Source organism: Porites lutea, chromosome 4 (assembly GCF_958299795.1).
Source record: "Porites lutea chromosome 4, jaPorLute2.1, whole genome shotgun sequence".
NCBI classification, from domain to species: Eukaryota; Metazoa; Cnidaria; class Anthozoa; order Scleractinia; family Poritidae; genus Porites; species Porites lutea.
The window spans coordinates 36,020,539-36,041,793 of NC_133204.1; the positions used below are offsets into that span (position 1 = coordinate 36,020,539).

Genomic DNA, 21,255 nt, shown 5'->3' on the forward strand with positions numbered 1-21,255 from the left:
TTCACCCATTTTAAGCAAATAAGTGTATCATCAAAAACAAAAGAAGTCGATTGTCGATAAGGACCAATATCTTAAAGGAAGGATTTTGTATATTTAGTAGTTCTTGTTGAACGTTTTCAAATACCTTTTTTCAATTTAGGTTTCTGGAAAACTGCCCACCTACCCCTCCCCTAAGGCAGAACGACTTGTTAAATATGATTCACAAGACTATCAAACATATACCCAGAAGAAAAAAACTGTCTCATTTGTGTCGTCTGTCCGGTTTCGAGTTGAATTTTTACTTAAAAAATATCCACCTGGCTAAAATCCTACTGTGAAGAACTGCCAGTTCGAAAGAATCTAGTAAGTTTGGAATGCTTCATCTTGTTAAGGTGATGTTACACGGGACGATTCGCAACGAAGAGTTTTTGCGCAACAGAGCGTTGCAATGTTGGAACAATGTTGTAACTATTCGAAACAATGTCGCAACAATGTTCCGAATGTTGCAACTCTGTGTTCCGCTAAAAATCGTCGTTGCGAATCGTCTCATGTAACATCACCTTTAATGTAAACATTTATATTGAAGATGTCATTGCTTATGAAAAAGCCTACTCTTGGACAAACCAATAATTGAAGGTCTTGTACTATTTTGTACTGTATCTATAATTATAGTCAAAAGCGAATATTTTTGTGTTAATTCTTTTGCAGAGATGAACAACTCAACAGTGATGCTCCGTTGTTCCCTTAGTTCTCCAAGTATCGCCACAAAAATCGTTTTGACCGCTGTTTATGCCGTCATAGCGATCATCGCCCTCCTTGGAAATTGTGCCATAATTACTATCGCTAAAACAAGGAAGAGAATTCGTAAAGTGCCATTCAATTTCTTTATCATATCCCTGGCCGTCGCTGATATTTTTGACGCCCTCGTCTCTGTGCCAATTTCGGTTTTGGTAATGTATAGCGGAGACCGATGGTTTGGAGGATTGGTAGGCGACATCACGTGCAAGCTTGTTCATTTTTTCAATATGGTCTCTCTTACTGCGTCCGTTTTTACTCTGATTGCCCTTTCTGCGGACAGGTATCTGGCCATGGCCCACGTTTTTAGAAAACCCCTTTCTAAACGGAACGTCAAGTTGGTTGTCCTGTTGTTGTGGCTGCTTGCTGCAGCACCGCTGTGTACGGTTTTTATTAAATACAGAGTACGTGGAGGGAACAAAGGCTACAAATGCTTTGGCCGGTGGTCCGACGATCTGGAAACTAATCTTAGGTACTACAAGATTGAGGTGGGAGCTAAATTTACTTTTTTCTACGTCGTGCCTCTCCTGTTGATGGCTGTAATGTACTTCTTGACCATTCTCGTTTTAAAGAAGCGACAAGTCTTTGTCGAGAATATGTCACAGGTCAGAGTACAGGCGCAAAATGTGGCTGTGATCAAGATGCTTGTCTCCGTCGTTTTTCTTTTTGCATTTTGTTGGATTCCAAACTACATCGCTCTTTTTATGATAGCATTCGCCTACAACAAGTTAGAGTGCTGGCCCCTGTTTCTTGTGTGGTCACTCTTTGTACCTTCTCACGTCAATGGCGCCATTAATCCATGCATTTATCTCGTTTTTAACGAAAGCTATCGCAAAGGACTTAAACGCCTACTCGCCAGCTGCCTCAAACAACCAGCAGTCGACAGTGTTACAAAGAGGACCAATGAGTGGTCTGGATTCTCTACTCTGGAACGTGACCCATCCCGTAGAGGTATAAAGGGATTCTTTCGTGACTTGTCCAAAAAAACCAGCGAATCTGACGAAGTGACGTACGAAACCCGATTTTAAAATGCAACTAGAAGCGATACATGGTTTGAGGAATGCCGGGGGATTGATATGGACACGTTGTAAATAGATGCAAACATTAACATATTTATACCACTGATGCCTGATAGTCTAGTCGGCGAATCAAGCCGCTTCTGCTCGCTCCCTACCTCTGGAAATGTCTCCAATAAGTTTTTCGGGATCCGGGATTTGCCTTATTTGAAAGCTTGGACACGGGATTTTAAAGCAATGGAAAACAATCGCAGGATGCGGGATGCTAAGAATATCCCTCGGGATTACGGGATTGAGCGAAACTTGGGGTCGGGATGACGGGATTGAAGAACCTTATCAAGGACAATATCAAGGACTGTCCTCTGGGAAGTTTCTCGAGAGTCTTTCTCTCGAAACGTCCCGAGCTAGCCCACAGGGGGACATACTAGGTGGCTACGTTGGATCCTGTGGGTCAGATCCACAAAGACCTCCAAGGTTTAAATGTATCTTTAAGTATTAACTTCCCCTTGCAGGCCAAAGCCGATAACACGATCAAACGCCATTTAGTTAAGTACAGTTTAGAATTGTTCTCTTGATAACACTGAGCTTCTTACTGAATTTTTTCTTCTGCAAACTTGACAAAAGCGCGGAAAGTATACCACAGTTAAAGGTTACTTCATCCATTTGTAAAAGCCACTTTTTCTTCATATTAAGCCCGGTGTAAGTGAATATTTTCCAGTTGAGTGTGAACGGGACATTAATATAATATTGCTTCATGAGTCAAGTCTCTAGCTGTTATACAGATTTTGTTAACGTATGCATTGTTTTGTAAAACTACGAGGCAGTAAAGCGAGGTCAAATATTAAGACGAAGTTTTCACTATTATATCACTTCTTGAAAATTCCCTCAAGTAAACGGAGTGTTTAAAGACAACATACTAAGGAAATACTAACGTTGATTTAAATGAAAACGAGCCGAAGAAGTAAACACTCAAGTTAAATCTTCTTAGGCTTGGAGCAAACGTTGAACTTTTCATAAGACGAACCTAAGTCTGTTGGGTCAAACGTCAAACTTAGGATGCGATGAACCAATCAACTGAGTAATTAACTTTCTCCCGAACAAGGCTAAATATACATTATCATACAAATTTTTAGTTTATTAGTTTAAAAATAGTCACATGTGAAGATCGACTTTTGTCCCGAAGACGATCTTCAGACGTTCTATCCGTCCGAAGTACACAGATAGATTGGAACGTGTTGGACAATCCAAACTCATTCAGACGAACATAACTGAGCCAGACGTCGAACTTTTTAAGAACTTAACTCACTAAGTTTGGTTCGTCTCATGAAAAGTTTGACGTTTGGCGTAGGCCTTAGTTTAGAAAGTACTCTACAAGATAAAACGTTATTATTCAATAAACCCTGGGAACATAAGAGTATAAACAGATAATTAAAGATAACATATATTATTACTTATAGGCAATAATCGTACATATATTAAGACTATTAACATCGTTCAGTTGTATGCGACCCTAAAAACTCCGCTAATTGAAAAACTGATTTACTCGAGTGCAAAACCCAGAAAGAGTTCAGAAATCTTTTATCGCATACATATTTCTCTTTGAAAATTTCAACCCATCTCATATGTGATTAGTCATCCAAAACATTTGAGCTTTAGTAGGTTGACTTAATTTTCTGTGAAGGTTTTTTTGCCTGTACGTTATGGTATCGTTAATGGCAGATCTACTCACCGCACGGTGTACCCTATGTCTATGTTTGGTTGTTGAATAGACGTGTCTTCTTTATAATGATTATTTATCATTTCGATGGAAAGAAAATACAAATTCTGAAAAATAGTAGATTGTGCTATCATGATGTTGACCTATGCATCTATATCAATTTCTCGAACTGCACACATCCTATGTTTAATTGAATTCTAATGGTAAAAGTAGCTCCTTAACGGTAAACTGGCGTAATATGTAAATAGATATATGTGTATAAAGAATGCCATCTTCAGGTTGTACATAAATGCAAACAACTATGAGAAATATATCAGTAGTTTCCTTCTGAAAGCATGTAAATACTGGCTTTGGAACTGGAAGACGTACGATTCTCTCAGGTGTCGTGAAGAGGAAACTCAATTGAACTTGTATAGAAAATGGGATAAAGGGAATCGAGAGGACAATTATTTAAGATGAAATAAAGAGCAAAGAAAAGTTTAAAGCTAATATAGTCCTCCTACCAATTTCTATAATCGAATATTCACTCATAGAATCAGGCTGCCGTAAAATCAGAATAAATCTTAGTCCGGCGAAATACAAACAGGAGAACATTCCATTTCTGCTGTGGTAAATAATGGATTAATTTTTTCCTCGTCGAGGAATAGACAAAAGTTATAAACATGATCGCACGTTTAACCTAAACAGTCGACCGGACCGTCATCTATGCATGGAAGATATTCATGTAAGACCCCCCTGTGTGACGTTTGGATATCCAAGTGCTAATAATAATACGGCCTCGACGGATAACAGCCTCCTCGATCTCCATAATTCTTCATAATATACTCAGCCTCCTTCATTACTTGTTATAAGTCACCACATCTTCCCTTGCACATATCTTCCCTTTTTCCCTAGTGTCATACGATGCCCACAGCCTCAGTAGAGACGTACGCAACCCTTTCATTGGGTGAACTTATACTTACAGAATACCTTAGATAGCAGGTAAGTCTACCGTTTTAATAGTTGTTGCAGTTGTTTTCTAAGGAATGGACGAATAGAGGAAGGAAACAATCACCATAACGGATCAGTAAGCTAACTTGTTAGGTGTCATTGTGGTATGGTGATCGAGCTCTTTTGAATATGATTTCTTACATGAGATAAATGTGCATTTATTTAATATCTTCCTTTTCTTATCTCGATCAGGTTTCTCTTTATGACAAAATAAAACAAAAACTACTTGGGTTACTGTCTTTGAAAGTATGTTTTAATCATTATTATTTTTGGAAATTTCTTCAACGTTACGTTGCTGAATTTAGGGGAAATTCGTACCTAAACCGAGCAACTGTCATTCAGTTGTAAACTTTATCTCTAAATCTTAATTCATGTGCGCTGTACACTTCAAAGTTTTAATTTAAGAACTACAGAATTAATCTCAGCGGAAGTAAGGAACTTTTGTGGACTATCATTTTCATTTTTGGATCAATGAGTAGACCAAAAGTAAATAAATGTAATTCACATTCTATGTAAATTTATGCTTCTTCCCAAAAGTAAATATGAATGGTTAATGCACCGGCACTACATGAATTGAGTTTATACGGACTTTAAATAGTCTTTCTCTGATATTTGTATTAAAAAAACAAAAACAAAATAAAGATAGGAAAGCTACGAGGAACGTGATTCTTTTTTCAAAGTGTTCCCCGCCTTACTTTCATCTTTGACTTTATGGACAGTAAATCCGACGACAACTGTCTTTAAAAGAGTGACTGTACAAGTAACCGTAGCGGCCTGAAATCACTTTTAAACATATGTTATCATCTGTGTTTAGACAAGCCCGTAAGCTTATTAAAACTCGTGGGTAACAATGCTAAGTTATAAAGAGCAAATACGAAACAAATTGAATATTAACACGAATTTGAAAAACGATTGTCTTTCCATATCATATTGGAAAGCGGCCGCTTTTAGAATGCTTTTCAAACAACAGTCGGAGATCGAGGAATTGTGGACACTGTCCTGTGTGAATAAGTTTATTATTACAAAAAGAGCGAAGGTTTTCAATCATTCAATCCTTGAACCTTGTCTTTAATTTCGGTTATTTCACTTCCGTTTCATTAACACGTTAAAAGGTATATATTTTTGAAAGATTTTCCGGGAAGAAGTTATTATTGGCGGCAAAGGAAAATACAACGGAGAACAAAGCGGAGTCGGCACCAGGTAAGAGAAATAACTGCTTTAAATTCTGGATAAAATACAGCTGAAAAATCTCGATTTTTCGAGTCCCCAGTTTCTAAAAAAGCCCAGCAGTTCTACGTAAAAGAAAGCTTTTTTTTACCCGCCCAATTCCTCAGCGAACTTCTCGATAATCTGAACGATGATTTCCAGGCTTCTTCTCTAAGAGATTCAAGAAATCGACTAGAAGCTACTAGAGATTCCAGTGCCATGCCAAATGTTTGTAAAAATTAAAACTATTTTTCAAATATTATTTATCTTATTCATACTGAGAAATAATCGTGTGACCAAAAAAGGAAACAATTACAAAATCGAGATGTACAACGGATGAGACCCTACGGGCTGATCGAGGCTGAAATTCTTGGCCAAAGAAGCACCATCTGACGATATTCATTAGAACCATTATCAGATCAACTAATGAAATTACTAAATTTCAGTCTATTGCAGAGAATAAGGATTCTTTCATGCGGCTTTTGTTGAGTTCAGTTAATTAAAAGCACTACTGAATGAAAGGATGACCTTTTTTTACGGTCGTATTTTAACATTCCACTTAACGTCTGTTGGGAAACCAGGCTGTGAAACTGGGTTTTCAACTTTGCTCTGAAAGTCATTAATAATTTATAAACAAATACGATGAAATTAAAATACATGGTTAATGAGTGTCTCGGGAAATCAGATGAAAAGCTTCTCATCCTTACATCCTTAATTTTTCCGTCTGAAAATCATGCGATCAAGTGATCTGTGCCTCATGACTTGAAAGTAAGAAACTTTTGGGACACTTCTTTAACTGCTTTTCCCATGGGCCTTCCCAAAGTACACGTATCAGGCAAAAATCCATCTTCGGGTAATTCCTGGAAGCACTCGCTTGCTCTATACACTCCGGCTAGTACTCAGGCTACCACTGATGTAGATACTTCTCTGTCGGGGTACTATATCAGATCTGGCCCGTTTCTTGAAAGTTCCTGTAAGTTTTCGCGCCCGGAAAGCTGTTTTGTGTGTGCTTTTTTTTTTTTTAATGCATTCAAGATCAAAGTTTCAATAATTTTGAAAATAATGCGATGAAACTATCATTTAACAAAGCAAAGCTGATTCGCTCTGATTTGTGGGCTAGCAACTGTGCTACCTATTCAACAGGTTTGGATTTTAAAGTTTGTCTTAGGGCTCGAACAGTTTCCGCGCCTTTCGAGAAACGGGCCCTTGGGGTCAATTTAATAAAACTTGTACAAGTGTTATTTACAAGTACGTGTAGCTGTTCTTTTCAGACTCTAAAACAACGGCTACACTTGTAAATTACACTTGTAAAAATCTAGTTAAATTGACCCCTGGACTGTAAATACACCAGACAACCTTTTGCTTTCAGTTTAACTCCTAAATGAAAGAAAATAAGGTACAGACCTAATACTCTCTTGGTGACAGACCTAAATGTTCTAGCAGCATAAAGCTCACCATCTACTTTAGAGCGAAAGGATTGTTTGAATTCCTCTTCTAAAATTTATGTTAAAGCGACGCAGCTGAGAATTTTCCATCTTTTAATTAAACTCAAGATTGCGTCATGCCTATATCGTTCGCCAAGACTCAATTCATAGTAGACATTAGTCGGCTTACATTTTCTTTACTTGTTGCTGAATCCTTAACTTAGATGTCTTTAGGAAACTCCTTCAAACTTAATCTGTATATTGTAGACCAAGAAAGAAATGTATAATGTTTTCACGACTTACTATACTTGCTTACTATAGTTTGAACAACACTGACTTCACCATCCACCTGCATTTTTAACGTCGTCTTGAGAGAACAGATCAAGCTTCTTTGATTCCATAGAAAGGTTGAAAATAAATGGTCCTTCAGAAAACTGTCCTCGGCTCACTCAATAGACGTCCCTGTGTTTGTTTACCAAGACATTTTGAACTCTGTTATCCCAGAAATGAACAGTTTTGAAAAGAAAAAATGTACGCAGCTATTGTGTTCATAACAGAAAACTTTCACAAAAGTATATTTTGCCTTCTGTGTAGTGTACTTGACTTCTGTCGTTGCCAAGCGTCGACTGAAAAAGTAACGTCTGGAAAAATCCTTAAGATTTTTGGAGAAGAAGTATTTTGTCGAAAGACCATGCATTTTATCAGGGACTAGCTGCCGTAAAAAAACCTGCAGTAGGCTTTTGTTAAGAGCACTAGAAGGGTACAGAAAAACGTACGCCTCGGAACAAAAGTTAGTGTACTTGATGCTATTGATTACAGAAATGCTTTCAATTAACTGGTTAGGAATTTCGGTCGCTACGAACGAACGAATTGCGTCGATAACACATTGATAAATACCGATGGATTTGAAATCATGTATGGTCTTAATCTAACCAGTGTATATTGTTATTTGGAGTCGAGATGTTCAATAAATTCCTAGTAGCACTTCGTTGCCGTGGCTCTGATGCATTGCAGATTGAATTAAACGAGCAGGTTTGAAAAAGGAAAAAGGCGAATGTGCAGATCGCAATTCTGTTATTTACAGCAAAATAACAATAATTGTAAAATGAACTAAATAAGTGTAACACCTAAAAATTCATCATTCTTTAAGGTGGTTGAAGAGAATTGCTTTATCTCTCTACTGTGCATGTTAACATATCTTTATCACGAGGAGATATGAAGCTAATAAGCTTTTAAAGGAAATAGTGCGCAGACCATCTGAGGAAAATGCCCGGAAGTTGTCAGTAGAAATTGATTGTTTTCGTCGATTTTCATATCACGTGACATCAGCGCGCGTTTAAGTGCTGAGCATGCGTACTTAGAGTGCAATACGAGAACACTTAAAGACTTTTGTTCTTTGATCAAAAATAAAACACAAACAGCGGCGATAAAAATTGTGAGTTTTTGCATTTTATAAACTTGACGTTTCGTATGCTATTCAACGTACATTGTCAAAAGTGATCTTAAGTGACCGTTGAAAGAAAATGTCAAGGGACAAAAATTACAGGGGGTTTGGAAATGAGATTAAGAATTAAGCGACAACTAAAAAGCATCAGCTTTTCGTTGCTGATGTTGACATTAAAATCTGGCTTAAGGTCTTGTATGAACAACTGATGTTTCCTTTATCTTACAATTTTCTGTTTTTCCAGATGCTAAGATTTCAAAGTGATCCCATTTAATGTTATGTCCGGTTGCAGTGACATGGTCAGCAATAGCTGAAGATTGATCTCATTTTGTTATGGACTTGAAGTGTTGAGTCTTCCCATCATGGAGCCGTCGCTTAGTTTTACCTATGTAAAAATCATCATAAGCAATGCAAATAATGGATCATATATTAAAATCTTCAGTTAAATATTGACGAAATTTGACAGAAATCCTTTGTCGAAACGCACTTCAGTCAATATAAAAGCCTCAAAATAAATATGGAACACAGCAGCTTTGTGACAGGATCACGTTTCTCATGAAAGATATTTTATCAAAAAATTTCAAATACTGTTAAAATATAAAAAATGATCGTGAGGGCTACTAATTGTAAGCTGTAGGCAAACTCATAAGATGGATTTTGCGTAAACCTAATAAATTCAATTTTTTTTTTCAATCATCCATGTTGCCCAAATCTCACTTTTAACCTAATAAATGTTAATTGCCTTATAAACATATATTGCTTGCGATTTATACTTGCAACCAGTCTTCAATAACATCCCAATGAAAATACATGAATACATGAATGAATAACATCCCATAGAAAATACGATAATTAAGTTTCATTTTGTTTATTTGTTTTTCCTGTTGTTAAATCAGAAAATCCAACGTAGCGATCTCTTCAGTGGTTTAGTTTTCCTGGTGGCCAGTTAATGTTCTAGTCCAATAACCGTCGCTGGAACCTGTTGTTTAGTTCACTCTACCAGAAACAGTACTAGTACTTAAGATCATGTCTGTAATTATCTTTGAGTTGTGACTGTAACGAACACGAGGCTTTTGTTAGGATGTTTCCACCTGTGTACATTTCGAAGTAAAACATCCTTTCACATGATGCCACGTGCATAGTGGCCATGTTGGTGTAAAACCGATAAAGCGGCAGCTCTATTGATGTAACAAAAAAATCCTGTGGGAATTGAACTGAAAATGTTGCCCTAGGTGAGAAGTAAGTGTTAATGTTTGCTCAGGGAAGGGATAGGTGGGCAGTTTCCCAGAAGGGTACAATGATCCTAAAACAGTACATAGCTGCTGACCACGTGAGTGAAAATGATCTATTAATTTATCAAGGATGAATTCCGTTCTTTCCAATCACCGAGCGCCGTTCTGCTGAGCGAGAGAGGTCGCACGGGTGCAAACCTCGGCTGGACCAACATTCAGGGTCTTAAAATAACCAAGGAGAAAGTGTTGCCTTTGTAATGACATTTGCAACGGTTAGATTTTCGAGTCTTCTCGGATAAGAACGAAAAAGCGTAGGTCCCGTCTCCCAGCACTTTCACTTACCTGATTCTTGTAGGACATAAAAGAGCCCATACCACTGTTAGAAAAGAGTAGGGGACCCCGGTCGTGTGGCCAACTTTTCCTGGGCGAGGTCAGTGGGCTATGGGGTAAGGAGAGATCTTAATGTAGGGATAACGTCATGATCCTCCTTTAGGTCTCGTATCATGGCTACCTGTAAACAGTGTATGTATGTAACCGCCTAAATTTTTGTTTATGTTTCATATTGTAATACGCTTATTCTTGTCATGATAGGGCTAATCAACATTCCTTTTTGAATTTTTCTTTTTAGGCTTCCTTGGTTGCAAATTACAAACTTTAAAGCATGACTTGGTGGTTACCGACGTTAAGCTTGTCCTTTATTGCAACAGTCTTTTTCTTACCAGCTTCTACTGCTAATCAGTGTGAGATTACATTGCTTAGACGTTGCAAAGCGGGTTACAAGGAAGCTCTGGGCGCTACGTCCAATGGTAAAGAAAGTCATTGCAGTAGACTTCAGGTATGCAGTAAAGAGATAAAAACAACGCGTGAAATATATCTGGGGCCAATCAGATTAAGACCGTAAAAATGCTGTGTTAGACTCTTTTCACCCTCTCCACGTCAACCGACCAAAAAACATCACAAAACAACACTGGAAGGGAAGAGAGAGAGTTAAAAATACCACTTATCAACCGACAGCGAGGTCGTTACAAGGATATCTCAGACCGAGGCCGAGATTTCCCTGTAATGACCGAACGGACGAGGTTAATAAGTTATTTATTATATGGCCTTTCAGTATGGGCCTGAGCCTACCAACAACTGGCTAACTTAAAAAAAATAAATAAATAAATAAAAAAGCACATCATCTCAGTGAGTTCTACAATGTACACTTGAGCCCACGATACAGTCAGGTGACACTAGTTAGTTGATACCCTATTTGACAGCTGTCAATCGACCATAACGTGGATGTTCATTAAAAACACGATTGTATATGCCCGGTCATTACAAGAAAACAGCCAATCAGAGCGCGCGCACTTTTGAGACCATATAATGATATATGTTTAAGTCCGACTCAGGTAGGTGTCCTGAATGTGGCTAAGGTACTAGCCTTTGTCCCTATCCAGTACGCTCAGTTCTCTCTGAGACAAGCACTGCTTGGTCTTTGAAAGGCGTCTGCCTGAATATAGAGTCACCTACTGTGGATGATCCTTTTAGGGAAGAGTCCATCTAAAGACGTGCGGAGAACGTTGCCTGCTTAGAGATAGCCGAAGGAGTTAGAAGTTGTCTGGATATATATTTTTTATATATTTGTGCCTTGCAAAAAAAAAAAAGAATACTAAGCTAAAACGGCTGTGCATTGAAAAATACATTATCTGGTGATATTGCTTCTGTAAGAATTGTTATTCTAGCCAATCATCATTAATGATAAATTATATTAATTACGAATGAACGACATTTGAAAATGATAGCACAATATCGTTCGATAAATTAAATTCAACACAAAATAGCAAAATTTAAAAATTGTAAATATGGAGCGTGTTATGCAGCAGAAGAACAAATTTGTGAGGGTGGTACAAACTGACATTTTGCTTTCAAAGTGCCTCAAACTCTCTAGGGAGCATCATTCGTTACAGATAACTGTACTTCGTTCTTGGGTTTCACTTGAAGCTGCGCACTAAAAAGTAATTTTCACGATGACGCAATTTGACGATAACTACAGAATTCATTTTGTTTTTGCTTTCACTCGCTTTGTTATTTTATATATTTATTAATACCACGGAAGTTTAATCCACAGTTCTTATTTGCGGAAGAAAACCGAAATCCTGCATGCCCGTAGTTGTAGTAATTTGACATCATCGTGCAATTGTCCTATTCAAGTCTCCTACGGTGTGGGTCGAAATTAGGTTAGCTACTGCATGCAGGGCAATCCCATGTGGCGAGTGGGGAAGGCAAGGGTTTTTAAAATTGAGAAAGTGCGAACAGTGAAAATGAAACGGGAGGAAACTTTTTCTCGCCCTGCCCCCTATTCGCGCGCCTTTCACTTTCTCACTATTTATGTACCAGCTTCTCTGGACACAGGCCTACCCAGAGGGAATGTGCACAAACGGGACTCAGGTCCCATGCGAGGTGCCATCCCTACCCAATCCCACAAACCGTAAAGGTTGGCCACACCACCAGGGTGTACGACCCCTACTCTTTTCGAATAGTGATGTGGGGTCTTTTACGTCCCACAACAACAAATCAGTGAAAGTGCTGTGAAACGGGACCTACGGTTTTTCGTCCTTATGCAAGAAGACTAGAAAGTCTTACCAATTGCAGATGTCATTACAAAGGCTGCACTTTCTTCTCAGTTATTTAAAGACCTTGAGTGTTGGTCCGGCAGGGGTTTGAAGCCGCGACATCCCGCTCGGCAGATCGGCGCTCTCCCAACTGAGCTATCTGAACTACCTGAGAGCCTGAAACAGGCTAGGGTTTTTTTTGGCAGGCTCACGTTTTTGAATTTCTGCATTTGTTATTTTATTTAGTAATTAATGATTGAGGCTGAGTAGGATATGAAGAATTAAGCAGATCGAGGAGGGTGTTATCCACCGAGGTCAAAGGCCGAGGTGGATAACACCCTTCGAGATCTGCTTAATTCTTCATATCCTACGAAAGCCGAATTCATTAATTGCTTTATTATTCATTCAAAATAATTCCTAGTTTAAAAAATGCTTACCTGCATTGATGTTCATCTTCGATAGTGTACGTTTAGGTGTCTCCAGCTCTGCAAATATTTTCCAAATAACAGATTTCGCCCTCGGAGTTGTCTTCTTGCTGTTTTTGCCTTGTTTTTAGCTATTATTTCGCCTAAGTCCAGCTGTAGTTCGTACTCTTGAAACGAGTGAAATGTCCGCCATTTTTTTTTTCACAACCAAAACAACTCAACCTCGTCCCCAGGTCTTCTCGGTAACAGTACCTTAACCTGTGGCGGGCTGCATTTTTGACGTCATTCCCTCCGTAAACACAAAATTCTTCCAAATTTGGTCTTAAGTAACTGTTTATGGTGAATTATGCGTGTGCTTTTAGCCAATCAGAATTGGGGAAATATTTTGAATGACTAATAATTTACTTTAAGTCCCCTCTCCCACCTTCCACACCTTTAACTTCACAATCAAAATCTGAATAAACGAGAGACTGTGACTATGTAACACTTCCGATACAAAACAGCTATACTGAACGGTACAATTTTTATAATGCAGTAGAACGTCGATATAACGAACCTCTATATGACGAAGTCGTCGGTATAACGAACAATTTTCTTTACCCCAGTAATTATAGGGTAAATATATGAATAAGAACGTTGAAATAACGAACAAATTTTGCCAGCCCCTTGGCCCTTCCTTATATCGAGGTTTCACTGTGTCACAAGCTTTTGTATTATTTTATACCCTTTCCTACGTACCTGAAAAAGATTAGTTCCCTCAGGCCATCCCAATAAAATGTTTGGTTTCCCATCCCCCGACCGACCCATTTTTTTCGAACAGTAAAAAAAAAAAAAAAAATTCCAGATTCCTCAAGTCTTAATTCAGTTCTTAATTTACAAGCACATGATCTTGTTTTATTAACAACATATTGGTATGATGTGATGTCCTTGTCTTTTATTAACATCGATACTACGTTTTTTAAAGGCTGTTTAGACATTTTCATAGTCGAAAAGACCACGTTTTTGAGTTGATTTCTTACATACCAGCCCGGCCTTCTCTGGGACCCAGACCCCTTCAAGTGTTCATTCTATTTTTTTTCTTGCCCGACCGACCGACCGACCCACCATCACAAGAGACGGGGCGATGGGAAAAGAAACATTTTATTGGGGTAGCCTCATTAAAAGAAAAAAAAAGCGCTAATAATCTTCGTGTCTATTTCAGGGGATGGTCACGTGTCTGTCAGGTGTTACTGACTGTCATGGACAACTGATTGATAACTTTCGCTATTGGATGTTACAAATGGCTATGATGGATAAGATATTGGAAGTCTGTCCGAACATGCAATATGGTGGTCTAAAGAACATTGTACGAAATACAAGTATGTTTCAGTATACTATCTGGGCCGGAATAAAGACGTTACACTGATCCAGAGATGGATACGGAAATAAAAGAGAAAACATTTTAGTTATCTTTCTAAGACTTAAATTTTAAGATTAGATAAATAATATCTTATCTCTCAGTTCTTCACAGTGAGGATCAGTTTGTGGTTTTTACTTAGGGACGGACCATTAGAAAACTTATGGGGTGGGTGGGGGGTGGGGATGCGGGCGAAGTACAAAAAAAAAATTCGCGCAAGGGAAAATTAAATGAAAAAAAAATTCTTCCACGCCAATTAATCCTAAAAAATATTCATGCTATAACTAATGGTCCGTCCCTTAGAGTAATCCAGGTTTATTAACTATCCGTCACTATACCCACTTATTTTTTGGTGTGGTTTTCCTTTATCAGACTTTTTATGTCTTACAGTAGGGGCTTCTGTTTACAGCTTCATAATGCCTCATAAATATTTGCTTATTTCCATAGTTTGAACTAGTTACAACTAAAACTAGATTATATCTTTGTCCTGATTAGTTGAGATTTCCTGACAAGAATTTGACTAAAGGACCTAAACCATTCTCGACAAATCACATTTATGGGGTTTTTACTGTTAATGTCTATCAAGTTTCATCCACTCAAACGACACCCTTGTTGCCAAAGTAGATTATGTGAAAATCGAGCTGCGAACTAGCAATAAAAGTGCATTATTTTAGATATCTTGAGGAGAACCTGTCCAGCATGATATCAAACGTATAATTGTAAATTCTATTTTTGGTATCTCTTTCATCAATTGATTTATTTCCTTTCATATTTTTCTACAGAGGTAGCTGAAGCTCATCGCTACATAGATGACGTCGGTAAGAGAATGTTCTAGCTTTCAGTATTCGTTAATCGAAGATATAATTATACACATATTTATCAGAGACCTTTAACTTAAAACTTTTCATGCGAAGCCTCGGGAAGCCGCAAATTTAAAACTGCAGTTTGCGTTTGCAGATTCAGGTTATGGCCTAAAAATACGTGAAGAATGGGAGTTTGAGTTTGGTTCGAGTTAAAAAACCTAGTAACTAGTCATAACAAGCTTGTAGAAAATTATATTTTTTGCCTTGTCGCAGTTCAATTTTAGGTACAATTTATTAACAGCAACGCAATTAAAACAAGGTGAAAAGTTTCGCCAGTATTTAATTTCTATTTTAATGTAAGGTTTTCAACCTTAGTTTTCTATTTTAAATAATGTCTATTAAAATAGTCTTTGTTCATTTGCATTTTGATAATGGTGACATGTCGTCTCCGAAAACTCATGTTTTAGAAGCTTGCCCTTTATCCTTAAATGTTTTACATTTTTTCGTTATTATTATCACAATCATATTATTATTATTATTATTATTATTTTATTATTTTTTTTAAAAGAAATAATATAATAATAAGAAGAAATTTTATTAACAACAATGCTAACTATTAAAATCCTATTTACAATTAATTCGCTTAAAAAAAAAAAAGAAAAAACTATTCATTCAAAAACACTATATACAATTCCCGTCGAATTAAAAAGCACTTAATTTAGCTTAAAAAAAGTTAATGTAACTAAGAAAAATTATTATTATTATTATTATTATTATTATTATTATTATTATTATTATTATTATTACATTATGGAATCTCAGGTTTAAAAGGTTTACATTGCCTGGTAAATAACCCTTGGAAGCAACCAACAACAAGTTCCTAAACGTCCCAAAGGAGTCGTTACATTTGAGTCCCTAAATATCCAAAACGTTCCGTAATAGTCCAGCTGTTCTCAACAGAGCAGCTTTCTGGATCACTGCAAGTCTGATGGTAACGTTAAGCTTCCCCGCGTATTTGTCAAACAAATCGGATATAGCTATTAATGCCCCAATCACAATTGGCACATTACCGTCTCTTTCTAGAGCTTCCACAACTTTCTTATTTCTTCTCGAAGAAATTGGTACTTCTCTATTTTCTCCAGTTCATTGTCTTTTACTCGTGCATCTCAAGGGAAAGCGATGTCTAGGATCTCAGCCTCCTTTATAATTATTATTGTTATTATTATTACTATTATTTAAAACTCTGGGCTTCCAGCAAGAGGTATTGACCGCATCTGAGCCGCAGGGAATGTATTTGGGAAATCGTTATTGACACAGTGATTGCATTTTTATGATTTACGTAATTCTTAATGTTATATAGTGCTTAATTCTTACTTCAGATATTTCTGTATATTATGTACATATTTTTGAAGTTGAATAAAATTATTATTAATTATGATGTTTTATTATTATTATTATTATATTATTATTATTATTATTATTATTATTATTAATTGATGTTAACTCTCCAGTTCATGAGGCCTACACATAATTCAAAAACTCATTAATTAAATAACTCTTAAAGACAAAAAAAGAAATTAATGTTTAATGAGTATCTTTATATCTGATAAAGACACTGCTAAACTTAGCGTCCAATTTTTTAGACCAAAATAACCCCAAATCAAAATATTGGTGCAAGAATGAGTTGATCTGTATCAGAGATTTTGAAGCCGTTCAAAAAACTCGAGGTCGTGTATTATAAGCTTTAAAAACTCGAGGCACATTCTGTTCGTTTTTTTAAACAGTACATTAAACCCACCTCCAAAGTATTTTACTAAAACCTGGTATGCTCTCTTTGACAGAGAAAGATCTTTTTGAAGAGTGCGCCGTGACAGTTCATCGACAGTGCGTCCGATACTACGTCACCGTAATAATGAAGGATCACCAGATCTGCCAAGACGCTGAAAAACTCAACAAATGTTATGATTTAACCAGCAAGAAGATAAATTGTGAAGCAAAGATAATCAAGCATTATTCCCGAATGGTGGAAGATGTAGCTCATAAAGTGATCAGTTTATTAAGTAGTCATATGAAATACCTGTGTAGTTAACCACCAATTTAAACGTTACTTACTTACAAGAGATAAAAGAGACCTTTATAACATCAGGTATTTCATGGGAAACCGCAAACCTGAGAATGTCACGTGACCCCGGCCTTGCGGTCGCTTTTGCCGTTTGCAGTTCATGCTTGAATGACAGGAGGGGCTTCCAGCGGTAAGTGACTTAAGGCAAGGATTTTTTGCCACTAACAACTGTGCATCCTCACGTTTAAAGGCACGAGGTAGCTTTCTACATCCGCCTGCGATGTGCTAGTTAGATTCTTGATCTCGAGGCAATGAATTATTTATGTGTTTTGGGCTATAAAGGTGATGCACTTCGACTTGACGAAAAACAACATGTCGGCACTAAACTAAAAATAAAATTTGAAATCCAATAGTTTGCGGTTTCTCATGAAAAACCTGATTCTAAAGGTCTCTATTTAAGCCTGGTTTTCATATGTCGGGAAAATCTCAGACGATCGGAAATTTTACTGTTTCCCGACTGTCCTAGATTATGCCGACTAATGAAAACTCGAAATCTTAGATATCCCGATCGGCTGGGATAGACGGGGACAAATCTGGAGAATCGGGAGCGTTTCTATCTCCCGACGCGTCCCAGATTTCTGCGCGGGTGGTCGGCGATCATTCCCGACAAATGAAAACTCAAATTTGCACCGTCGGGGACGTCGGCGATGGATTTCGCTCATTACCAATCCACCAAATTGCTAGGCTCCAGTCCCCTCATCACCCAAATTTCAATTTTTTGCGCACTTGCCATTTCCGGCCAAATTCATCGGTAGAATTAGAGACAGAATTTGGCGATTATCCGATATATCTGGGACGGTCGGCAAAAAGTAAAAGCCCCGATCGTCTGGGATTTTCCCGACATATGAAAACCATTTGGCTTGTCAGAGTGACGTTTACGGCAAACGGCCAACGTCAGATTTCTCATAATAGAAAACGTGCATCTAGAAACAGTCAAGAACAATTCTTATACACAGAACTAATGTGAAGTATAAGTAATAAACAGCAAAGTCCAAGTTTAGGGAAAACTTGGTCACGTGGTACAAGCTCACGTTTGCCGTAAACGTGACTCTTAATCTCTCTACTATCTTAGTCCCGACAGGAACATAAGGTCCCGATTAGCTTAATCTTGCCTCGTGTTTTAGTTGGCATGTGCTTCACCCAATAGAGAGATTCATCTCTTCCAGTTCCTTCATCGCTGGCCTTCGTCATTTGGTTTTGGCCTGCCTGTCCTTTGGTAAACGTGACTCTTAATCTCTCTAAGGCTGATATAGCAACAGAACGGGAACGTCATTTGACTACGGGAAGGGGCACGGAAAGGACTAAACTCGATCGACTTCCAGTGCCCAATTTGCCGCTCAACCATCGGTCAAGCCAGTTGTCTGATTTGCGCGCGCCGTTGTTGACTGACGTTCCCGTTCTGTTGCTAAATTATTCTAGTCGACTGGAACATAAGGTCCCGAGTAGCTTAATCGTGCCTCTTCTTATAGTTGGCATGTGCGTCACACAATACAGAGGTTCCTCCATCGCTGGCCTCCGTCATTTGGTTTTGGCCAGCCTTTCCTTTGGTCCATCTCCAGGCAACGTTTTGTATCCTCAGTTTTATGGGCATCTGCAGGACATAACAGATCCATCGTAACTCTCAGTTTTTAATCTGAAGAAGCATAATTCGTTCTCAGTTGTCCTATAGAGACTCTCTTCAGAAATCTTTATAGACCAATAGATATACAGATCATAGGTACGCAGATATTGCGGGAGACACGCACCTTTCAGACCTTTCACATGCGTTTAGAGAGATTATAGAGTGGAAACTTGATAAATATATTCAGAACAGGAAATTTTCCTCGTCTTAGCTTGAAATAATGACTAGTTAAACGTACCTACGGAAAAAAGAAACTATGTGGTAGGTTTTGTGGTTTCGGTGGCGATTTTATAAACCCTCAGCGACCAAGAGCTAGCAAATTTTCAAACTTCTTATCATTTCCACTTTTAAGTGTAATGACTATATACGTTTTCCTTATCTGCTTACATCCTTTGTTAAAGACCAAATGGCGTCTTTTAAATGAAACTGACGAACTGAAAGAAGTGTTCATGTGTGTATTTTGTTCTTGTATTGAGCCGGGAGCTATAATTGCAAAACATCTGACCGGAATTAAACTGCATGCAGCTTGAAACTTGTCTTGGTTTCAACGGCGTTTTTATAACTGTCTGAAGGTGCGGCAATCACGCGAAGAGCTTCATGTGAGCTTGAATCGACGAACAGTGACAGAGGCAGACTTCATTCGAACAGGTTGGCAAGAACGAAACTCAAGAGACTGAAAAGGAAAAAAAAAGCGTTCGGAAAACTAGTGCAGGCGCGACAAAATTGTCCTTTTTTTGTGAAGAAAACCACTTCTGGCTCAATTCAGTTTTCCATGCTTCCATGCAGGATTATAACACGGTAAAAAAATAAGCGGTTAACCATAAAAGTTCCTTAATGCAAATTTGAAAATTTAATTTCAAATGCCAGCTTGTTTTCTTGAAACTGAGCTAAGATGCCTCTTTCGAACTAACCTGCAAATAAAACGCATCTCAGTAAAACCACCCTTAGCTTATCGCTTTTTTTACATTTGGCTTGTAAAGGCTTCTACAGTTTTACCCTAAATGTCTTTTCAAGATCGTTGATACCTACAAAAGCTACAGTATATTTTGTATCTATTCATTATTTTGTATGCAGTTGACATTCAAGGCTGAAGACTGCTGTTAAAAATATTTGGTGGTGTTGATCATGGATAGACGTTTGGCCAACCAGTCAATTTTTGCCCGTCTCTTCAACTGCTAAAGATGGCATGACTTCATCGAGGGTAAACAACTCAAAGAAACAAGTGGACTAAAGAGTCTATGACCAGTCCGGAATATCCCTAAATTTAAGGACAGGGCCAACTGGTCACGCGACACTTTTCAACCAATGAGAGGGCGCGCTTGTGTTTATCAACAAACAAAACAAAACATCGCCCCAGTGATCAAAAATTTTCAAAACAACAGACGGAGGCGGACAGAATCAGTCATCGTTTCGAGGCTCTCAGGCATATTTTAAAGACTTTTCATGAGGCATACACAATTTTTTTAAGTGGACAGCGTATCGGAAGCGATATATTGCTCATTTTGTGGCTTATTTCTTCTTTTATCCTTTAAACAACGCGATGTATAGGCGAGATTTTGGTCGGTTTTCAAAGTTGGTGAACAAGTGTCTATTATTTTTTCCATTCACAGATTTTTTACGAAGTTCTAGATATTTTTCCTCGATTGTTCTATCGATTAACTTTTATCATGTTGAATGTGGGAATGGTAGACAACCTAGAATTTTGGTAGACAATTTTTGAATTCCGAGGTCCAAAACACGTACGTTTTTCACTCCCGGGTTTCTCACAGAGCCGTGTTATTACTTTTTTTCGCATTAGTACGAGCCTTTGCCTTTTTTCTTTTCAAGGCCAAAACAACTTTATTAGTCTTACGGATATTCACGTCCAACATTTCGCCTCACTTTGCCGAATTTGCGGGGATGAAATTTGAAGATCATAAGCGCAACGTAGATACTAACCGCTTTGTTTCTGAAATTCACTAATCTGGAAAGATTTAATGTTGTTGCATTCTCCAAATGTTCATCCACCGTTAAAAAACCATAAAAGAAACAAGGCAAATCTCAATTGTAAATGATGTATTTCGCTACTCATTGAACATGCACTGATTATCTGGGATAAATTAAACCATTGCAGGTACTACAGCAAGCAAAGAAAGCACCAGATGCGTGAAGTCAACACGAAACAACACAAAACACAAACAAGAAAAATTAATAAATTTGAACTACTTTCTATTCTTGTTATGATGACTGATTCTTTGATTCTTGTCCTGTAGAAGTTAATAGGTAGTACCAATCCTGTTTTGTACGATCTCAACAAATTTTCACGCTCTCTCTAAGGCTATTTTTCACGGGACTAGTTTGCTTCTATCAAAAATCTTGCAAGCCATGCCAGTGAAGCCACGACCTGCGCGATCGGTCCGGAATCAGTTAGAACACCCCAATGATTCGTTCCTTGCAATGATTAATGCTCTTATTCTCTTACATAAAATGTTTTCTTTGAAATATTAAATGT

At 37.8% G+C, this 21,255-nt stretch overlaps 2 protein-coding genes across 2 annotated transcripts; both read left to right on the forward strand.

Annotated features, from left to right (window-relative positions):
* Positions 1 to 689: 689 nt before the first annotated feature.
* On the forward strand, positions 690 to 1,984 carry LOC140934600 (galanin receptor 2a-like). The gene has a single exon (XM_073384198.1). It carries the CDS (start codon positions 690 to 692, stop codon positions 1,800 to 1,802), a length of 1,113 nt encoding a protein of 370 aa, XP_073240299.1. The 3' UTR covers positions 1,803 to 1,984.
* Positions 1,985 to 10,437: 8,453 nt separating this feature from the next.
* LOC140935505 (uncharacterized) lies at positions 10,438 to 17,185 on the forward strand. Its single transcript, XM_073385060.1, has 4 exons — positions 10,438 to 10,638; positions 14,024 to 14,180; positions 15,001 to 15,036; positions 16,863 to 17,185. Exons 1-4 carry the CDS (start codon positions 10,465 to 10,467, stop codon positions 17,108 to 17,110), a joined length of 615 nt encoding a protein of 204 aa, XP_073241161.1. The 5' UTR covers positions 10,438 to 10,464; the 3' UTR covers positions 17,111 to 17,185.
* The last annotated feature ends 4,070 nt before the right edge of the window (positions 17,186 to 21,255 follow it).